Source organism: Pseudonaja textilis, chromosome 3 (assembly GCF_049901715.1).
Source record: "Pseudonaja textilis isolate UNSWEBS1 chromosome 3, rPseTex1.2, whole genome shotgun sequence".
NCBI lineage: Eukaryota > Metazoa > Chordata > Lepidosauria > Squamata > Elapidae > Pseudonaja > Pseudonaja textilis.
In genome coordinates, this window is record NC_141992.1 from 48,080,686 (window position 1) to 48,101,197 (window position 20,512).

Below are 20,512 nucleotides of genomic sequence, written 5' to 3' on the forward strand. Positions count from 1 at the left end.
ATCCAGGTTCCGGGGTTTCGGAAAGTTTCCGGAAAAGGAAAGCGGAGCCCGCTGTTCTTGGCAAGCTGCTGCATTTCCCGTCATGCGCAGAAGCCGCGGCGAAGCGTCTTGCCCTTTCGTTTGCACTCTAACCCGGGGGTCTCCAACCCTGACAACTTTTAAGATTTGTGGAGTTCAATTCCCAGAATTCTGGGAGTTGAAGTCCACAAGTCTTAAAGTTGCCAAGATTGGAGACCCCTGCGAGTCTAACCCGCCTCCCAACCAAATACAAGTCAGACCAAGTCCGGCTTTCACTTCTGGATTTCCGCATCCAGATTATAATGCTAAACTTCGTAAACTGCATGATTTTCTTGGCCGCTTTTCCTTTAATCCGTTTAAACACAGATTTACCGTATTGCCAATTTTTTAACCGTTGATTTGTTGGTGGGGTGTTTTTTTTCCCCCTGAGTATTGTAGCAAAAACGGATAACTTTGTCTCATTAGTTTTAATTCCTGCCAGGGACTCGAATGCGTAAACCATCCGTGTTCTCGGGTGGAAAGCAATGCAGGAGCTCACCTCGCAGACAGGGAGAGGATTCCGGATCGGGCTTCCTTCCTTATCAATATAAAAGTTCTGCCTGCTAATTTGTTAAATTGGCTTGCTAATTGCCGAGTTTCAAACACTTTAGCGTTGAGATGAGTGGTGTTACAACCGTAGTGGAAAAATAGAAAGCTTGAGAGACGTGGCAATCTATTCCCTTACGCACGGTTCGAAATTGAGCCATACTTTTCCAACGGAACAAAAATAGCTTTCATTCAAAACCAGTCTAATTGGCTATAAAAGCTTTGGACGAGGTTAAAAGGTATTTTCTCCTTGCCAGCGACTGCGTTGAAATACATGCCCGTTAACAATACTAATGAAGTCTTCGAGTCGAGCCTTAACTCCTGATTTACTGACATGGGCTGCATGGGCTGTGCACTTTTCTTTGCAACATACGGAAGTGGTTTTCCAAGAAGCTCCAGTTTTGGGGATTCTAGTTTCACCTCCAGTTCTGAACTTCGAACTCTGAACGTCATTCAAATATTACCGTATTTATTTTTCACATTTTTTGAACCGCCCATCTCCCTAGAATAGTTACATGCTGCCATCTGCTGGGTCCTATTGAAATTCCATCCTTTATGTAAGCATGTTGCGGTAGTATCAATGAAAAACTTAAAAACTTGATTCTAGAAGGAGGAATGTTGTGATAGAGATTTGACTATTTGGAGAAAGGAGGGTAAGCTGTACCATCAGCGCCCTCACATAGAAACAAGCTTCAATTTGCATCCTGCTGTATTATTTGTCTTTATTAAATGTAAGTGCTTCAAATGAAATATGGTATTTTATGTTTTTAAATCGTGTGCTTAGTGGAGGTGGCAACATCAAAGCTATATCTTTTATCAACTCTTTAAGACATTTATTGTGACTTAATGCAAAACTTGTTAAGAGGTTGTCAGCTTATTAAATTCCTTACGTTTCAACCCCCTGCTTCTGCCAACTTGTTACTGCAACTAGGTGTCAACCAAAACTTGGCAGCAAAAAACTAGGCAAATAAGGTCAGTAGAGATTATTTTTCTGTACTATACAGTAATTATCTAGTGATTGTCCAGATTTTTTTAATCAATAGTAACCCCAGGAGAAAGAAATGTGAAACACTAATGCCATTTTAATTAGAAGCAACCCTAATCAGTTATCACAAATATGTGAAAAATAACAATATAGGAAGAAATTTCCAATTTCCAAACCATATCCTAAAGCGAAGATTTCAGAAATCAAACAAAATTCATTTTACATGAACTTTATTTCTTAGTATGTAAGTACGAGCAGGTCCTCTTGCCCCATGGTTCTAATAGTCTGCACATTTTAGCAATTTGGTATGCCAGACAAGCAAACTGAAACATTTTTGACTAAGGGGTAAGTATAGTAATATACTACCATAGCAATAAGGTCCCCAAGCATTTATTTAAGCCAAAAAGATTTTGCAACTAACTGATCCTTCGGTTTTTAAAAATTGTTCAACTTTTGTACTGTAGCAGTGAAAAGAATCAAAGAATGATAGCCAAGATTAGAAATTGCAAAAGATCCAGAATTTCTCTCAATGATTCTACTGTATATAGTAAAGAGTGGATATAGAATTTGAAGGGATGGCCAAATAAATATAATTTTAACAAGCGTGTAAGACTTCAGATTAATGGACAAAAGCATGGTCGAATAGTCCTAAATCATGATGGTTATATCCATCCTCTAGAAATAATGGACTTCTGATTTACAGTTATTGGAAAATGACAGAATGCTATTGTAAAATAAAAGTATCAAATATTATCAACAATATTATTAAAAGTATTATCAAATAATCCCAAGTCATTATAATTACATCCAACTTCTAGAATTAATATGCTTCTGAATTATAGTTGCTGGGAAATAAGATTATTGCCTTTCAATCCTACTTATTAGTTTCCTAAAGCTTTCTGCTTGATCATTATGAAAAAGAATGCTGGAGGAAATATGTTCTCGGTGTTACTCAGCATGTTTGCCTACATTCATTTTTGTAGAAAAGGGTCAAAAGAAAGGTGTGCATCTTTTTTTTTCTCCAAGGTGATATTAATTTTGACAAGGTATGCCTAATTTTGTTGATTCTCCGAATACTTTAGCAGGGAGAAGTGAAGTATCCATTTAAAACCATATACATCATATTTAAAAGTAAAAGTAGTTCTAAATGCTAACCATCACATATTTGTCTAAAGAGTGTATTCAGCTTTTCATACAGAAATAATTTGCCAGAACTATGCAAAATGAGAGCTGCCAGATAAAATATCTGACTGTTGCTTAAAGTATCCCAATCCTCTTGAAGGCTCAGCACCACATCTTGAAGAGTCCTTCCTATATGGAATAGAGCAACTTGCCACAGCCTACTTGCTGCAGCCACATTCAACTCACCATGGTCAACTCGCCATGGCAAACTTATCGTGGCCAACTCACCATAGCCACTTTGCTGCAGGATAACTTGCCATGGCTAACTCACTGTGGGACAACTCACCATGGGACAATTTAACACTTCAATTTAATTATTCAAAATAAAAAAAAGATTTAAAGTTTTGTCATTCATATTTTATTCTGTCCCTCCTTTTTGCATCCTTCCTTAATTATTGTATTCCACTATTTCTTTGATATTGATGTAACTCTTGTCCTGTGACGAGTTGGCCATGGTGAGTTGTCCTGCAGTGAGTTGGCCATGGTAAATTGTCATAGACTCCTGAATATGCAGTGCAGGCCAACAACCCTTCTACCAGACCTCTCTCTTCAAATGGTTTTGTAAAGTCCCTATGAGCTACTACTGTACCGAGGGATACAGTAAGACCTGAAAACAAACCAAATTTCTCTTTCTGGAAAACACTGCTGAACATCTGTGATTCGTACTACCTCCAGTCTTTATAAACAGTGAATAACTTTGGGAGTTGCAGCTTAGAAACATCTAAAAATGATTCCCAACCCTGGTACAGGAAAAGACAGATAATTGTTTTCATTCATACTATTGGTATGTTTTCCATTTGTACTATTTTTATACAATTTTAATTGCTTTTGTATTAAAGGAGTTATGTTGTTTTATTTTTTAGGAGAAATGCATAACAGGCAATAATATGCATTTCACAGTGCAAATACTATGTCCAGGCTTTGGAACCCATAATTGTTGGTGACAACAATCTGTCTAGTGTAAAAAAATTGGCTGATTTCCAAAGAGAAAAAGGAACAAAAAGAGAGAAACAGAACTTCAAGCAGCAACAAATATGCATTAGTCATTTTACAAGCAATGGGGGGGGGGGGGATCTGGACAATCAATGAAACACCAAGAAATTCCATTTAATAATTTAAATGGGCAATATGAAATGCAAACTTTTATTTGTAACAAATCAGATACAATTTCTTTCATCAAGTGCAAATAACTTTATGAACTACACCTTTTTCATTATTTTTCAAGGGATACTGGATGATGGCATATGGCACAGCAACTATAAATAATTTAGCTTTATTGCTTATATCTGGTTATAGTTCCTATTGAGATGGACTTTTCCACTTGTCAATTTTTTTTTACTTTTTACATATTGATAACAGGCAAAATAGATTTCGTAACAGAAACCAGGTAGAATCCAAAGCAAAATCAACACACAGTTTTCCTTCTCAAAGCTGTCCCCCATTTCTGGTTATGTCTCCATTATCTTTATCTGAAGTAAATAACTGACTTGAGTGTTTATTTCTGACCTAATGGCTTCCATTAAAGAAATAAATGCTTGTAAGTTCAAGAAAAGGTTGCATCCAATTAGCATTTATAATAATGGAATCTCACCTACTAAAATACTACAACTGTGTTTACATTGAAACCACTTCTGTGTCGGGTGCACGCAACCAGAAGCAATTGTGGATAGGCCCAAGCAGATATTTTATTGTTCATCACCTATATTATAATTGTCTTGCGCCAGATTGTCTGCCTTCCCTTGGGAAATGACAGATATAGATCTAATGTTTCCTTCTCTCCTCCCCTCTCCCCAAGATGGAATGTCTCTTTATTCCCTCTGGCAGGGCCCCTTTCCCTTCAGCTGGTGGTTTCACTACATTCTGTTTCATGGCTGAAATGTTGTGAATTTGATAGAACTATTTCTTGATTCTGGATCATGTTAAAAATAAGAAGTAGAAAACCATGTAATACTAGTGAAAATTGAAGTATTGTATATGAACTGATTATAATTGCATACCACTTTCCCTAATTCCGATTGCTAATTTAAACTTAAGAATGCTTTTCAACATTAGCATTTACAGTTGAATATGAATCAGTGCTTGACTGACAGTTTGTGTAACTGTGGAGACCTTAATGTCTCTGAGCCTGGTTGTTTGCTGGCAGACATTCCACCCTCAGTGCTAGAAGGGAGTGGGTTTTGCTCTCTTTTTATATAGGGTAGCTTGCCCTGTCAGTTTATGTAATTTGAAATGGACAAGGAAGAAACACTCGTCATGATTTCATATCAACAAGAACTACTCTAAAAATTCAATGCAGGATTCAGCTTTGTAGCATGAGAAAACAAGAGTACCTCTGAGTAGGTGCAGAAAACATCTCCCTCCTCACCAAGAATCCATAGTTACATTTTTTAATTAGGAAAGGGAGGGGAATCCTTTGAGTTAAAAGGTATGGCTTCCCAAAGGACCCAAGACTCTTTTACAGACCCTGCAGCTTATTGAAGCATCAGAAAGAGAAACTAGTGATATCTGAATAATATGTTAGACCCAAACATTCTTCTACCTGTACAAAGCTAAATTTCAGAAAGAGTGAGATGCATGGTGAATGTGTCAAAAGAATTTTATATTTCATATTCCAGTATATGATTCTTGATATATTCTTTAAAGATGCCTTTGATAATATTTGAACTGAACTGACTTTTAGGAGCTGCTTGTTATCAAAGCATATTTTCACATACACAAACTCTATCTTCAGGAATTATGTTAGAGTTTACTGCAGTGAAGAAGAAAAAATTCCAAGAGCTGAAAATGTAGTTACATTTAGTCATCATTTCCCAATTCCATGTTTGGATTCTTTTCTGTTTCTTGTACACACTTATCCTCTTTTCTCAGGCAGGTATAAATATTGTAGTTTCTAGTAGGAAAAAAACCCTCTAAATAATATAAAGACAACTCAAAATGATTGCACTTAATAATATGAAAAAGGTAGAAAAGAGAGCATCATCCTAGTGCACATTCACTTACTCCTGCCCTTCACACCACTTGCTTTCTTATCACTGAGTTACTCTTTGGCAGAGCTTACAAGAAGTCTGATCTCTCAGCACATTAAATGTCTGTGGGGGAAAATAATATCAGAAAATCTCACTTTTCACTAACTTCTGATCCCCTCTCCCTTTCCAGACATTATTCTGTATGAATAGGCGGTTAGGCAAGGCTTTCAACACCAAAATCCATCATGAAATGATGCTCTTCTAGTCACCACACTTGCCATTCCCAACAAGGGCAATTTCCTTTCACATTTCTGTGATACAGCTTTTTATTGTATGATCTATATCCATTGTATCCCCTCCACCATGTATCTTGCTTGATACTCTCTGCAAGACTGCTTGATTCATTTTTCAATGAAAAAGACAAGAGTCTGATAAATAAGGCAGAACCTTCCACATTCCAGGTGTCCATTGCTCTCAGTTCTTTACAAAAGTGTTCAGTTGGATCCATTCCATTGCTTAGCAGTTGCTCAGAGTCTTCCCATTCCATTGGTGTCCCAGAAGCAGAGGCATCTTATGTTAGCGGAAGTACTTCTTTTTAGAAACAGTTCATGCAGAGGAATGTACCCAAGCAGCCTCTTTAGCAGCTGCCTGGCAGCACAAGGGACACACATAATGGCATATATGTGAGAAAGCTGAACTGACTGGGAGATATGGGTCCCAGCAGAGGACTTTCCTGAAGAGCGTGTCACTTACTGAGATGGATGACTTCAACAGGCTGAGACTTCAGTATGGAAACACAAGGGAGGGGATTTAGTTCCTTGTGACCAGCTGTTCCTTCCATGGCCAAATCATCAGTAAATTTGATTTGAAGAAAAGCCAAGGAATGACCAAGTATTAGATGCATCTGTATAGTGAAGATGGCGGGTTTCTATTTGTAGAAAAAATTCACTGAAAAGTAACAATAAGCATAAGAAAAAAAGTTTTCTTGGCAGTCGAGAAACCTGGAAGGTTGGTGAAAATATGAGGCTATTTGTAAGGTCTAAGAAAACTTGAAACTTTGGAGCGGAGGAGTTTGATGAAAGAGCGTGGCAGCATTTCCTTATGTTTTTCTGTGTATTTAAAGTAGTTTTGTGGATGAGCTAACACATCAAAGAAAGCCTTGATTAACTTCTTGTCCTGCAAGGGAAACAAATGGCAACTTTAGATGTAACCAAAAGAATTGTAATCGTCCATAGAATCTTTGACAAACAGATAGCCAGTCTAACTGGTACTATCTTTGTTATATAACTAGCAAGGTTGAGAATGGAATCAATAGTGGAATCACTAATCCAACAGATTATTTTAAATGCATCAAATCATTCCAAACCAAGCAGCAAGAAAATCCACGAAATCCATCTGAACCCATAGGGTACGTTATAGTGAGTTACAACACTATATGATACTATGGCACACATTTCTTTAATAACATATTATTGGGCAGAAATATGGAAGATAATCGGCTCCATCTGTTCCTGTGTAACACATAGGTTGTCCCTATATCTGTTAGTATTAATAAATTAATTCAGGGGTCATTCTTATAATTATTTTGATGAGGCAGCAATGGACTGGTTTTTGAAGCTTTGTGACTTGCTGTGCTGCTGTATATTTTACAAATGGTAGCCAGCTTAGGGGAACATATACAGAGTTTCTGTGAGGTCCAAGAATACAAAATTAATTTGCTCCCTACTTTTTCAATTTTTCTCAATGTATTTCTTTTTCTCCACATCCATCAGTATGGAGAAAATCCTGCAAAATGAATAATTATTTGAATTATATATTAACTGATCTCCATGAAAGCTTTGTAAAGTCATTCTAAACGCAGATATATACACTCCCCAATCCTGAGCTCTGGTGATAAGCTTGAAATGCATAGCTGAATGATAAGTTTTCAGAAAGAAAATATTTTCATTCTGAATGGAAAGCATTTTCATTCTGTTTGAAAAATGTAGCTCAGTTTCAAACTGTATGTAAGGAGACAAATTGTCATATCCCCCAACCTTATGTTTTTCCACTAGTATACTATTGGGGGGCGGGGGGGGCGGGGAGTCAGCTACATATGTTAAGCATAAGTGCAATGCCATTATTACAAGTGTACCTTCTGTTATATTTTAAATTAAGTAAAAACAGAGGTATTTCTATAACTTCTTCAATTACTCAAGCTACTATTTCCACAAATGGGAAGGAACAATTTCTGGCAAAAAGCTGGAGCAGGAAGGAAATCATTAAGGCCCCTTCTCACACAATTTAATGTGAATTTGCATTCAAAACTTCTACAGCTGTATCTGAAAAAAGAGGTATGGGGAAGACTAACTGAAAGCCATTTTCTAAAAAGTATACTCAGCAAAATGCTTTTGGGCTTTTATGTTAACAGTTTATATTTCTCCTCACATTACAAGGATTTCTCTAAGTTCTTTAATAAAACAAACAAACATTAGACTCACTTTCAGATATGTTTTAAATCTGAAATGTATAGAAAACAATGCACATAAGCTTGTCCCAAAAGAGGACGCTGACCCAGTACAAATCAAGAACTATAGACCTACTTCCTTACTAAACGCAGATTATAAATTTTTTGCTTCAATACTGGCAGAAAGACTCAAAAAATACCTAAATAACTTTATCCATCCTGATCAAAATGGATTTCTGCCAAAGAGACAAATTAAAGACAATATGAGAGTAATCTTGGACACTTTGGAATACTACGAGGACACCCTGAAAAACAAATGGCTTTGATATTTTTAGATGCGCAGAAGGCATTTGACAATGTGAATTGGCGATTTATGTTATTACAACTGGAACAGATGGGCTTTGGTAAAAAAATTATTCAAGCAATAGAAGCTATATATCATAAGCAAACGGCAAAGGTAATGATCGAGGGAGATTTAACGGACTCTATTGATAGAAGAAAAGGAACAAGACAAGGGTGCCCACTGTCACCTTTGTTGTTTGTGTTACCATGCTTTTCCATGGTATAAAGGAACTAAAACACAGGGGTATTTTAGAAGACGTTATATACAGGAGTCTCTGTGGTTAAACTGGGAGAAGACTAAAAGGCAATGTTATTTGAAAATTCCAATCTGGCTATCGACTATTGAAGCATTCTCTTATAATATACAAAAAGGTAAAACCAGATATAGTGAAATGTTGAATGAAAAGGGTGAACTTAAATCCATGCAAAAACTAAAGGAACAAGGTATAAAGATGAATTGGTTTTCATATGCGCAAATACATTCAAGGTATCATAAAGGTTCTAAAACAGAAGGTTTCTATGACAAATTGACTGATTTTGATAAGATTTTGACAGGTACTGATAAAAAGGTGATTAAAAAATTGTATGGATATTTATTAGAAATTAAACTAGAAGAACAAATCAAAGAAACAATGATTGCTTGGGGGAAGAATTTTGGATATGGGATTGATCTAGAGAAATGGCAAAAATTGTGGTCTCAAAATTATAAAATGACAATGTCAACAGCATATAAAGAAAATTTGTATAAGATATTTTACAGGTGGCATTTTCCCCCAACAAGAATAGCAAGAATATTCAAGAACAAATCTGAAAAATGTTGGAAATGTCATCAGATACCTGGCTCATATTACCATATGTGGTGGACGTGCGCGGATGCTAAAAAATATTGGACTAAAATCCACACATGGTTGGAAAAAATGACAAAAAAACATATAGACTTGAAACCAGAGGTATTTTTATTGGGAATTTTACCTGAAATATACAGTAAGGAATTGAAATATTTGATTGTAAATGTATTAACAGCGGCTAGGATTGTATTTGCCAAAAATTGGAAAAATGAGAAAATACCAACACAGGAGGAAGTTATTAAGAAAATATTGGAATGTGCTAAAATGAGTAGTTTAACATTTGAAATCAGAGAACAAGAAGATAAACAATTTTATAAGATTTGGGATCTATTCTACCAATGGTTAGACAATAAAACATGGTAATGAAATATGTAGATTTTTAGAATATAATGAATATATAAAGATGTATTATTTTTATTATATCTACAAAATGATTATAGGATAGATTTGAGATGATAATATGAACTGCTATAAAACAAATTAAGTAAAATATGGATTACCTTGTAAAACATGAATGAATAATAGTATAGTCAAATGATTGATTAACAATGATATTAATGTATTTTGGAATATTTGATTGACAATACAAGAACATATACAATGTAATTATAAGTGAAGACTATGAAGTGGAAGCACAAAACAATTTGTAAACCAACCAACACACTGTATGTATATATATGGAAGATGGCCTGATGTTTTTATGTTGTGTTTGTCTATGTTTGTCTTAAAAAACAATAAAACTTTTGTTTAAAAAAAAGAAAGAAAACAATGTACATAAGTATATAGATGCTAAAGGATACCAATGACTGAAATCCTTATTCAGTAATATAAAAAATAGCCTTACCTTCAATATTTCCTGATGATTTTCAGATGCATAGAGTCTGCCATCTCGGACAATGTCTTCCACCAGCTGCTCATAATCCTCTGCATTATTGGGTAAAATGGTCAGGAAGATATGAGGAAACAAAAGCAGGCAGTAAATTTATTTCAAGTGCAATGTACACATACTGTATATGCATCATAAAAAGATTTTGATAATCTCCCAGGTTGCCTCAAGGAATTTGGAGGGAAGGGGGAATAAAGAAATACACCTCTAACTAGCGGTTTGTAGAGTAGCAATGAGGAAAAGATATTCAGATGACATGATATAGCAATGGTTTTCCCTATGACACTTCCCTATGGAAGCACATTGGACTGTGAAGAATAGAAAGAGTATTGTCCTTTTAAACTTTGGAGTTGCAAAAAAAAGTCCTGAGACCTTGCCTTGCCAGGTAAACAACAGATCATCCAGAGTTTTCACTCATGGAGAAGTGAGCAGTCTGAAATTATATTTTGAATACATTATTGGAAGATTTAGCTCTCTTGAGAAATCTATAACGCTGGGAAAGGTTAAAGAAAAGAACGACAGGCAGCAAAGTGCGCAGAATAAATTAGAGTAGAAATAGGTGCACATTGAAAGACCTGAAGAACTGGATTGGAAACATATCCTGGACAAAATCTTCTATATGCTGTGCAAGATTTGGAAACTCATTTCACAGTAAATCATTGTTATAAGAAAGAGAAAGTGACTTTATTTATTTGTTGAATTTATATTGCCGCCTATTCGCACATGGCGACTCAAAGCATCTTACAGAATATAAAATTTCATTTAAAACAATAAATCTAATTAAAAAAAATATATAATACATGTTTAATTAGATATTTAGAAATAGAGGGAAGCTTGATATTGTATTGTTTACTCCAAGAACTTCAATTGAAGACTCTGCCATATGGCTGTTACAATTCAAGAAAATTATAGTATTGTATATTTATGATTTTCTGAAAGACATACAAAAATTTTTAAAAATTAAAAGGAAGGCGAAAGATCTTGGCTTTGTTTACTTTTATGATTAATACCTCTCACTCCCCACCTCCAGATATTAAAAGACTAAAAGAATACTCAATTTCATTAATTACATTAATATATTGGTCTGAAGCACTCAACTTTTTTATATATTTGAAATAGTATCTTACTGCCATAAATCTTATTTGGAGAATTGCATTTTGTCACCCATGCTTTCCAGCAGGGGTGTCAAACTCAAGGCCTGTGGGCCGAATCCGCCCCGCAATGTGGTTGGATCCAGCAGGCAGGGCCATCCCAGTCTACTCGCATTGGTTTGGCCTGGTTTACTCAATGCAGAGAGGAAAGATCATGCCAGTGAAGCTTCAGCCCGGTCTACCTGGTACGAAGAGAAAGATCAGGCCAATGTAGCTCCGGCCAGTCTGCTCAATGCGAACAGGAAACATGCCAGCAGTTTGGGGAGTGGCATCAAGCTGGCCATGCCCACCTAGTCAGCCACACCCACCCAGTCAGCCATGGCCCATGGCCCCCCGAGGTCAACCATAGCCCTCAATGAAATTGAGTTTGACACCCCTGCTTTCCAGTACCCATGCATGTTGCATGAATACTGCAAAGGCTTTAGATTTAAATGTATATGCTATTTGGACGTGTGTGGGTATGTGTGAAAGTTTTTCAGATATCCATGCATAACATCAAGGCCTGGGGCCAAATGAAATCAGAAGTACTAGGAAGCATAAGTCCACAAGGTACTTATATGTTGCAAAGATCAGACTTCCTAGCTTAGCTCTATAACTTCCTCATACTTACCATCATATGTGACATAAGGAATTTGGAAGCCTCTGGCACTGTTAGCTTCACTGGTTTTAAAGTTAATCCATAATTTTCTGGACCTTGCAGTGAATGCAATAGGCCTCTCATACGTCTGGCATGTCTCATAGGTTGTGATGGAGGATGGAGATGCTATAAAAGAAAGCAGATCATGTTCATACACTTTATAATCATACAGTTCTTACACCATTAAACATTAAGCATTAAAACATCTTCAGGGATGAAGGAAGATATGAGAGATGAAAGGGAAGTTATGTTTGAATTCCAGGGTTTTTTTTAAAGGAAGCATATCTTAACCAAGTTGTACCACCTTTAGTTGAAATTTTTAAAAGGCTATTTAGATCTGAAATAAGGGCAGACCCATTCACCTGAGGACATTTGGGGGGATTTAATACCTCAAACTTTCAAATTTGGGTATGTATATTTTTAGTACAACAGCAAACTGCCCTTCATGCAAACACAATATGGTATAGTGGCTTTGTCATTCCCATTTTAACAGATTTTTCTGGGGGAGAAAAATGATGGAAGGGGACAAGAAGATTACAAATCAAAGTTCATCTGTCAATTTTGTATAGAATTTTATTAACAAAGGACAAGTACTACACAATAAAGATCTTGTTTGAAAACTTCTGAACATGCAGCACTTTGAAACTCCCACAATAATTTGCTTGAAGGATACAGGCTTTCTGAGTAACAATGACAATTAGTAAATCTTCTTATACTCATGGATTGCTCTGAAATATGCTTTTTTAAAATGTCATTATATTCTCAGTTTAACACAGAGTATATTCCATTCCAGAAAAAAAAAAACCCAGACCCTGACTACCAGTATCTGGAAGGCATCAGTTTCAATGTAGAGACTGAAGACCTAAGGTTAGGACATGCTAGAAGAATCAACTATTCATTTGCTCATTACTTCCTCTCCAGTGAAGATGAAGGAGGGTGGCACTATATCTACACCTTCAACAGGGATCTGCTGATCCTGTAAAGCTATCTTCTGTATGGTCCCAATGAAGCATTGGGTTACCTACAGTTTTTCCGCATCACCAGGACATCCCCACATTCATCCTCTGATGGCAGGAAGATTTCAGGCACCACAATCAAAATCTTGCGCTTTGGAGGTGGATTGATGTTCCAAGTGCATTCCACATTTGCAGGATAGTTTCCAGGGTAATTGGGAGACTCAATATAGCCAGTGTACTCCCCCAGTTCCCCACCACATTGACGGTCTGCAAGAAAACATAAAACATACCGGGATGTCAGCTGAGAAACTGGTGGTCAAAGGAGATTGCAGCACTGCCTTGTGAGTGTAATATAAGCAAGTAGGTGTGGGTGTGGGTTGTTTTGTGTAACATACACAAAAATAGAAAATCAAGAAAACAGATAATTTCAGATAGTCACATCTATACAAATTAACTCTTATTTTGTTCTTCCAAAGTCTACACAACTCTTGCAAGACAAAGCATACTTTTGCACTGTGACACAGAAGTTGAGCCATCAAAGTCTGTCGTAGTATTCCCAGGGCATGCAATACAATAGTTTTGACGGAAGTCTGGCTGATAAGTGCCTATTACACAACGAATGCAGCGATGGACACTGGTGTTGTAATAATGGCCTGGAGAGCATTGAACTGAAAATTAAACCAAAAAAAATTAAAAATCAGTTTAAATATAATAGAAAAAGCATTAATTGGATAAGCATATTTTTAAATAAAAAGTCATTTTCAACAGTAAATGCAATACAGTAACAGAATGCCTTCTTTTTCTCTCATTTTCTTCATTCTTTAGTACTTACAGTTACAGTACCTGAAATCTAAAGGACTCTGGGATGCATACAACGCCATACCAAAGGAGGAAAAAAAAACATAATAATGAATAACTAGTTCAAATTTAGTATCAGAAAAGTAATATACCCCTGTAAATAGATGTTTACAACCTGTCAGCTACTGCAATGATATAAAATATTGAACTTGTTTGAGGAATTACAGAAATGTGGAGATGGCATGGGGGATAGGAGATATCTACAATGTGACAGCTCCTATAGAGAAAGCATATCATTTTGTCCACATATCTAACCCCCGGTTTGTAGATCAGCACTGGCCTGCAGCATGTCAGCAATCGGCCCACGCAAACGAGTTCCTGGTACTCAAAAGCTTGGGGGATGCTGCCTTAGAAAGAAGAGTCTCTGTCAAAGATGGGACTGAACAGGCTATTTTAATTCTAACAAGCATTGTCCAATATATGCCAGTGTTATTCCACCAAGGTTTTTAAGTAAGAACCACTGCTTTAAATTAAGCCAAGAAACCTACTAGCAACCAATGCAGTTAATACATTTTATACTAGCTTCTTCTACCAGATCTTCTGCAAAAGCAGTTCTGTGTAAAATGTATTGCATTAGTCCAGGGCATTCTGCTCCAGATAATAACTGATATAACTGGAACACTATGGTCCTCCTGGCAAAGATTTCCACCTGCTATTTGGACAAGATTCAAAATTCCAAAAAGACCAGGGGGGAACGCAACCTTGTGTAGAATAACTATTGGGTTTAATTGCCAAGATGTGTATTGACCACTAGCAACTCCTTATTGATAAGATTTAATTTGACTTGTTCGCTCCACCAGATCCTCACAGCTTCCAACACCAATTTAAGGCTTTCATGCCATCACTGGCTCATCCCAGAAACCCAATGGGTAATTTAATGTCATTAGCCTACTGGTGACACCTCATGCCAAATTTATGGGTGATATCTCCCTGTGGTTTCATGTACTTAATAAATATGTTAATAAACAATATGGAGAAGAGCCCTGATCTCTGTAGGATTTCACATTGGAGTGCCCATGGACTTGAATATATCTATCTCCAAGACTGAAAGTGATAGATAGATAGATAGATAGATAGATAGATAGATAGATAGATAGATAGATAACAAAATACAGCTGAATTCCATAATAGCTTCTTCAAAAAGGGTCCACAACCACCTTCTTCAAAGCAGGTCCAAACACCTCCTCCCTCAAAAAAAAATTATAACCATCTGGAACCAGTCACTCATGTGCCATCTAGCCACCTGCAAAAGCCAGGAAGGGCATAGATTCCCCATGCAGAAAGGTGTAGAGATCTAAGGAGATGACCTTGGAGGAGGAATCCAGAAGCAACACTAAGCCAAAAATAAATACATTAAACTAAAGTCTGATGCTGTCACAGGCATACCTTTAGTATCACAATCCTGGAAGGAAAAAGCTCCATCATGCTTGGTGGTCAACCCTCCACCACAATGGAAACATAACGCTCGGCCAGCTTCAGGCTGATAGGTGCCACGCACACACAATTGGCAGGGTTGAAAGCCATTTATAGAGTACTGTCCAGGAGGGCATTGACCTATGACCATTTAGGAGAAAAAGACACGAATTGCACTAAATGAAGTTCATTCTCTCCGCATCTGGCTTGTAATGTGATGAATCAGCTGCAGGCAAGAGGCATTATAATATATGAAACCATAAATAGGACTAGGGGAGCCATCCAGCATCTGAGAAAATACCTATGGCAATTCTATGCTTCAGCGCTGAATCAGGATAATGGCAGTGTAAAGAGACAGGCCATTATCGGAGCTTTTTATCCAAATCCTGGATGTGATTTGGACAAAATAGTTATTAAGCTGATAATAGTTATTTGGCTGCCTCAGCTTCACAAGCACTTTTATTGACTATTTCATTGTCAATACGTTCATTATTTGAAAGGAATGATGAGAAACTGAAACAGCATAAACATAAAAGGAAAGATGCTCTGCCTTCTACAACATATTTTGCCTCCCTGTTATTCTTCTAGGGGCATCTAGTGGCAACAATTATTCTTCTGTCCATTTTCAGAGAATCGGGACACCATGTGAAAAAGTATGAACAACTATAGACTCTTGTGAATTAAGTTTTTCACATTATCAACTCCAGGGCAAGATACTTTGCTGGAGACAAAGCAAAATGTATGATTTAACAGTTATCTTTGAGAGTTCTTCTGAGGTGACACTGAGGTATTGTGCAAGTTTGCAATACCAATAGTGCTGAGTAACTGTAAAAGCTGTTATTCTAAGCTTTTGGGACATATTTCGACTCAAACTGCTGGACCAGAGACCATCTCCAGCATCATTAGACCGATGAGCTACTGCACCTCTTGGGATTGCGATAATGCCACTAACAATCCTTCTTCCTGGCACTTCTGTTACACAAATTCTCCCAAGTATTAGGATCTTGAATTTCAGTTCTAATCTTAGGGTCTACTGCAGCTCATGTCTGTACCTGCGCAAGCGCTTATATTTGTTGCTCCAGCAGGCCCATAAGCATCACTCCCAGGGCAAAGGTCACAGGAGAGCTGGCCTTCTTTCTCCTGATAGGTCCCTGGAGGGCAAAGGACACACTGCTCCATCTGGCCATGGTAGTATGTTCCTGGCAGGCAGCTAACTAAGAGAGAGGCAAATGTACTAGTGACATAGGTAAAAAGGCAATATTCAAGTTAACACTTCTCTGTTTTGAAGGGAAGGCACCTTATCCGCCCCAGTACCTAGCGCACCATAATAAAGCTTAAGCTTTTAAAAGAACGAGCATAAAGAACTCTAGCTCTCGTTCAGAAGAACAAGCAGTTGCCATAGATGTTAAAAGCAGTTGCCATAGATGTGAAAAAAGGGTATTTTAGCAGCAGTAGCACTAAAGGCTTGTAGTTAATTTGCAAGTGGCTCTTCATTTTTTTTCCCTTCCTCACTCCCCACTGCCTTAGGTGTTTTCTTTTTTCTTTTTCCCTTACCACACTTGGATCCCAGCCTCTGCTGTCCTGGCCCACAACTCTCCTGCCTCTCAGGAGACAAGCTCAGCTTCCGGGCCACCTCATATTCCATTCCTGAGACACGAATGAGGAATCGCTCCTGGTTTATGGATTTCTTCAAGGCTTTGATAGCTAATTTCAGTTTTTTCTCAATCTTCTGCCGTACACAGTTCAGGTTGCAACTAGCTAAAGATAAATGAAGGAGATTAAATCACCTTTTAGCAGTGGAATGAGGAAAGTCATGTTGAAGAGAATTTTTTATTCTTTCCTCATATGATTTTACACAGTAATATTGAATATGAATGTTTCAAATTTTGTTTTTTCAGATTACAAATGCATGCATATATAAACACATTATCTCCTTAAACTATGCAGTTCTTGTGTAGTTTATTTTGATCCAGGCTGTTTTGACTTTATATATTTTGTTAATTACTGTTTATGAAGAAAGAATACATAACATGTCAACATTATCGTGCAATACTTTAATGGTAATATTTGTATTTTAATACTATTATTGTTGTATTGGTTGTTGCTTTTGTGTATTGTTTAGCATTGCCTTGACTGAAGCAGTTTAGATACACACAAATATTTCCCATGTTCTTTTATCAACATGGTTAGTGATAGTGACTGCAAATAATTTTAGGTTTGCTAAGGAAAGGATGTTTTCCTTTTTAAAAATGATCTAATATTAATAATAAGATTTGATTGTTGGTCATGAAATGCCACTCATCACAAGGGTTATAGTCTGTGCTGAATTGTGGTAAGATTCCTGCTTCTGATCTGTCCCTGTTCAGAAAAAATACCTGCCCTTAAAAAAAAAGGAAAATAGTGAAAAAAGCATCTACATCTCTAGAGATGCACTACTATTGGATGATGATGATGCCAAGTGAATTTTCAACTCACCCTCCCCATTTCCCAGTCTTTTCTGTCACTTACTCTACCTGTGATCTCTTCAGGTTTGATTTCAGCTTCAAACTCCAGGGTGATGCGAGTAACCTCTTTGTTGGGAGAATTGCGAGCCCGACGTCCTTTGCCTTTCTTTGATGAATCACACTTTAGGTTCACAAAAGACACTTGGCAATCTGAGCAAGGGGCTGACCCGCCTAGTAGAACCAATGTCAGTGTTCTTTAAGGAGCATACAATATTTTCAAAACCTTCACAAGCATATTCCTCTATAAACACTAAGCAAAATATCTCTTCCTTCCCCTGATGAAAGGACTAAACAGACATAGGAAGGCATCTAATGGACACCAGAGCTCTAGTGATCATCTCCAATATATGTTGGTGAAGGAAACCCTCAACCACCTTCCATTTAAATCATGCATTTGAAACTAATTTCAGCAAGACCTCATGTAAGAGAAATCTAGATTTCTCAAGCTTCAATCTTACTCCCATTCTCCCTTTGCTTTTTAATTAGTGCTTTATGTAGTTAATTATAAAACAGAAAGCATAAAGCCTATGATGGTACAATGTTTTACAAGACTTTAGCCATAAATGGGTATTGCAAGGCTCTTCAAACTTGGTAAGTTTAAGACTTATGGACTTCAGCTCCCAGAATTCCTGAACTAACATGCGAAGGAATTCTGGGAGTTGAAATCCACAAGTCTTAATGCTGTCAAGTTTTTTTAAATCAATCAATTCCTTTTTAAAATCAGGAATTCTGGGAGATGAAGTCCTCAAGTCTTAAAGCTGTCAAGTTTTTTTAAATCAATCACCTCTTTTTGCTCCTCTCACAAGTAGAAACGAATACTGAGATATCCAATTCTACCAAGTTAAAGTATAAAATAAACCACAAGTGGAAAACCTCAGTTTAGGCATTATTGACAGTAATTAAATTGCAAATGCTCCTTTATTTGCTTATATGGTTTGGAAGATCGAAGGAGCACTATGTATGCACTATGTATTTTTAAATTTTTTTAAATAAATTTTATTAAACATTTTTCAACAATTTAAAAACATATTTCCATTTCCAACAATGTTATACTATGTATGCATTAATGCAGGGGTAGTCAACCTTTTTATACCTACCGCCCACTTTTGTATGTCTGTTAGTAGTAAATTTTCTCTAACCGCCCACCAGTTCCACAGTAATGGTGATTTATAAAGTAGGGGACAAAACCCCTACCCCCACCATGAAAGCTGGAATGCCCACTAGTGGGCGGTAGGGACCAGGTTGACTACCACTGCATTAATGTGTTGCTTTCCTCATAATTTTGGCTTAGGGAGCCAAGGAAACATTGTGTAGCTATGGTCACTGAAAAACTGGTTCTTGGTTTAAAAAAACTTAAAGATTGTAAATAATTCCAATTGAAGATTCTGCCAAGACATACAGAGGAGAAAGTACCTCACCTAGTCCACCATTCCTGCCAGGATCATCCTGCTTGCCTTTCATGTGCGGATGGAGATAGCATTTAGCATCTTTAATTTTAAAAGAAGCCTTTTGTTTGATTGGAGCAGCAACAGCCTCTAAAAGAAAAGGCAGATGCTAAGTTTGGGGAGTCAAATGTGTTAGAGAGGAGCTCTCAGAGCTCAAGACTCCAAGCTTACCAATGCAGGGATGGCTACCATTGCTGGATCTTGATGGAGGCATCTGTTGCAGAACTGGGGTCCCACAACTCACAGTGTAGCTGTTGTCAGATTCTGCAAAGAAAAAGCCTTTACAGGTATGGATGTCTAGGGTCAGACACTTCTAAACACTTGTTACATGGATCTATACTTGCAAGTCCATCCCAGCCTAGTGTGTTTTGAAATATCATCCCAAGCCTGATCTTGCCCATTGATGACTGTAGCCCAGTTTGACCCAGGATTCATTAACTATGTCATTTTCATTATTAAACAATACTCCAAAGAACCTATGTAATAAGAATACCTAAAAGAAGTACAGCTTGTGCTGGAGTGGGGTTCAAACCTGAATAGGTTCCCAGGGCTTATAGCTTTAGGGTCAAGGGTATTCATTAATCAGATCCAGGGGCAGGATTCTGCCAGTTTGGGCGAACCCCTAGCTCCAAAGATCAGCTGGGCATGAACCAGTTCTCTCCAATGATGTTGTGGGCCCGCCCACCAGCCCCTGCGCTGTACTGACCTTTATCGTCCCAGCTGATCAGCACGGAAGAGCGGATTGCCACTCCTCAGCTGTGCTACTCCCCTGAATTAACATAGCAGGTAAGGATTTTGTATTGCTGTTCACGTGTGCGCACATACTCAAACACCAAACCAGTTGTTATACTGGCAGCATTCCACCCCTGATCAGATCACAATGCTTGCCAAGACAAGGATGGATCTGCGCTAAATGCACAGAAAGCAGTTTTCATGCTTCTCCACACAGCTCTTAACAGCGTTTCAGGGCCTGCATTGTCAGTTAATACTTTCAGGTTGAAAATAGTGATAGGACAATGAAAATATTCCTGGGCTGACTTTGGGAAACAGACTGAGTTGAGATGGACCTGTATGATCCTCTCTTATCTGGGGCATAGAAAACTGGGAGTCAGCTCATCCTAAGTATCAGGTGAAAACTGCATAAGCACAGCACTGCTGGACATACTGTGGGAAACTGAAAATGATGGACTTCTCCCAGTTTCAGTCATTTCCATTGTCAATGACAGCAATGCATCATGTTGCAATTTTATACTCTGGCAACTGTTAAAGGATGACAAATAATGACACTGG

At 37.4% G+C, this 20,512-nt stretch overlaps 1 protein-coding gene across 7 annotated transcripts in view; it reads right to left on the reverse strand.

The window, feature by feature from the left end:
• Positions 1-3,899: 3,899 nt before the first annotated feature.
• Positions 3,900-20,512, reverse strand: part of SCUBE3 (signal peptide, CUB domain and EGF like domain containing 3) — a 107,544-nt gene continuing 90,931 nt past the window's right edge. For 6 of the 7 annotated variants that reach the window (XM_087929559.1, XM_087929558.1, XM_087929556.1 and 3 more), the window contains 11 exons: positions 19,394-19,486; positions 19,196-19,312; positions 17,787-17,948; positions 16,828-17,031; positions 16,326-16,487; positions 15,247-15,414; positions 13,509-13,670; positions 13,072-13,269; positions 12,020-12,172; positions 10,217-10,296; positions 3,900-6,912 (listed from right to left, as the gene is read on the reverse strand). In XM_087929559.1, coding sequence (XP_087785685.1) covers positions 6,763-6,912; positions 10,217-10,296; positions 12,020-12,172; positions 13,072-13,269; positions 13,509-13,670; positions 15,247-15,414; positions 16,326-16,487; positions 16,828-17,031; positions 17,787-17,948; positions 19,196-19,312; positions 19,394-19,486 — 1,649 coding nt within the window. In that variant the 3' untranslated portion in view covers positions 3,900-6,762. The remainder of the gene's footprint in view (positions 6,913-10,216; positions 10,297-12,019; positions 12,173-13,071; positions 13,270-13,508; positions 13,671-15,246; positions 15,415-16,325; positions 16,488-16,827; positions 17,032-17,786; positions 17,949-19,195; positions 19,313-19,393; positions 19,487-20,512) is intronic. The other variant, XM_087929560.1, reaches the window with a different exon arrangement.